The 2,386-nt window shown below is 48.7% G+C and overlaps 1 protein-coding gene across 5 annotated transcripts in view; it reads right to left on the reverse strand.

Moving 5' to 3' along the window:
* Positions 1–2,386, reverse strand: part of TEC (tec protein tyrosine kinase) — a 166,619-nt gene that overhangs the window by 1,988 nt on the left and 162,245 nt on the right. For all 5 annotated transcript variants that reach the window (XM_006141445.3, XM_014591948.2, XM_014591942.2 and 2 more), the window contains one exon: positions 2,203–2,267. In XM_006141445.3, the coding sequence (XP_006141507.1) occupies positions 2,203–2,267 (65 nt within the window). The remainder of the gene's footprint in view (positions 1–2,202; positions 2,268–2,386) is intronic.

A 2,386-nucleotide genomic window follows, 5' to 3' on the forward strand; every position in this document is an offset into this window, starting at 1 on the left:
CCACGCTCTGCCCCTCTGACCCAAACACGGCGGATGAGAGCCCAGCAAGCACCTGGTTGAAACCCGAGGGTCCCCTCAGGGGCACACCTGGTGCGTCCCACCATTCTGGGCTCCATTTACGGGCGGGGTTGGATCTATCCCAGCCGGGGCACCCGCACTTTCACGTCTGTTCGGCTTTCTCTTTCATTAGGCAAGAGCGTGTACACAAAATACTGGGCTGCCGAGAAAGTCACGACGCATTTTTGTGTAGAAAAATACATCGTGACTTTCCCAAGGATCTGATTGCCTGCAAACTGTTCTGGAAGCAACTTTGTTCCTTAGACAAGATTCTACCCAGAGGCTCTGAGTGGGAAAGCTCCCACGCAGAGTCGCTCTCCATGGTGTGGCACGAAGAGCTACAGACGCGCGTGCTGTGGGCCGGGAGTCTGCAGAGCACAGGGTACGCGAGAAGGAAAACGCAAAATGCGAAAGCCAGGCAATGAATGTACACCCCCACGGACGCACACCCTCGGGACGACGTGGTTCTCTATGTGGAGGGATCTCGTCCTTCTTGAAGGACACACGGGCACTGGTAGAGCAGCCCCCTTTGAGGAGAGTCCGTGGTCAGGGTGGTGAGCGCAGGGGTGCCAGCGCTCCCTGTTGCGAGGTTGGGGTGTATTTTCAAGAGGAGTGCGTGTATGAGTGTACTAGCAAACGCACATAGTTATGGGAAAACGGAGCTAAAGCTCAAGTTTGTTCTGGTGCAAAGGAACGTGAAACCCACACGGAGCCGTCTCACAGTACACACTCCCACGGCCTGAGGCGTCCCTTGGACAGCCTTTGGGTCTCACAGGTCACCCAGTCCCTGTGACAAGTAGTCAACTCGGCCTCACAGCTCAAAGGCCACCACGGACCACGGAAGAGAATGAGGGAGGCCATGAGGGAGGCCATGCCTCAGTAACAGTATTTGCCATTTAAATTTCAGATAATTATCACATCATAACATTCCTTTATTTTTTTTCCTAAAAAAAAAACCCTTTTTTTTTTTTTTTTCTTTTTGGAGACGTTTTTGCTATAGTGTGCATGCACTCGCCAGAGAGAAAGAGAGACAGAAAGTGAGAATTCATCCCCCAGGGAGGATGGCCATGCTGCGGTCCTTTCTCCTCCATTCTCCTCTCGGGTCTTTGGGCACACATGCACACGTGCCTGGCACAAGTTTCAAGCCTCTGGGTCTGGGATTCATGAGGAGTCCTGTGACATAACCGTTATGCCATTTGCTGGTCCCTGTGACACCCATTTTTAAAAAAAAAAAAAAAATCATTTATTTAATTCTGTTTATCATCATCATTTTAAATCTGCTAGGGCACGCATGTTTGCCAGTGAGAGAGAGAGAGAATGAGTGAGAGAGAAGGTGAGAAAGCAAGCTGCCAGGTCCAGGACTCAAACCGTGGCCAGCCATATGGGAGTCCATACCACCTGCTGGCCCCATACCCACTGCTGGTTACACAAAACGAGGCTGGCCCAGGCTGACCAGCCACCGTGAATGGCGTCTGCTCTCTCTCACAGAGACCTCCCAGATCTCAGGCTCCACCCCTTCCTGAGTATGTGCTGCAGGTCCTAGAGATCTGCTGTGGTGCAGCTGAATGTGGGGCCCGGCACATGGCGGCCACCTGAGTTTTATGGACAGATGAATGCACAGAGGGACAGAGGGCAGAGGAGAGAGAACGAGAGCCCTGCAGATGTGTATACGCTCAAATCCTCCACCAATGCATTTCTGTGAAAAGGAGCGATTCTGGAAATGCAGTCCACGCCCAGGGAGTCGTGGTATTTAACAGGCTATACTACCACCTGCTGGAGAGAACGATTAAAATCACGATCAATTTAAAGAGCACTTCACAAAGCTGTGGAAAATGAGATTAAAGTACGAGTCCATCCAAAGTACAAGTCCATCCGGGTGCAAAAAAACATCTGAATTCATGCCGTGTTTTCACAACATGCATTTTCCATGAACTTTTGAAGACTCTTCTTATACTGAATTATTTCAGTACACTGAAAACAATGAACAGGTTTCCTCCTTTGCTTCATCAGTGCAGCTTATTTATACACTAATTCTACAAACTAATATAATCATTTTGATATGATAAATAATTACATTTTGTATGTTATACAGTAACGATATAGTAATTCCACAAAATAATGGACACATCACAGACTCAGTCATACCTGGCCATCCCAAAGTCAGACACTTTCACAACTCCCGACTCGTTTACTAGGCAATTCCTGGCAGCCTGGAAAACATTACAATGGTTCATTAGTGACACGGTTCCACAATGCAAGTAGAGAAATGTTCAGTTCAGTTTATACTAAATCCGGCGTAACGCAGTCAACATTTGCAGAGGGTAGGAAT

The sequence above is a fragment of the Tupaia chinensis genome, unplaced genomic scaffold (genome assembly GCF_000334495.1).
Source record: "Tupaia chinensis unplaced genomic scaffold, TupChi_1.0 Scaffold000054_1, whole genome shotgun sequence".
NCBI classification, from domain to species: Eukaryota; Metazoa; Chordata; class Mammalia; order Scandentia; family Tupaiidae; genus Tupaia; species Tupaia belangeri.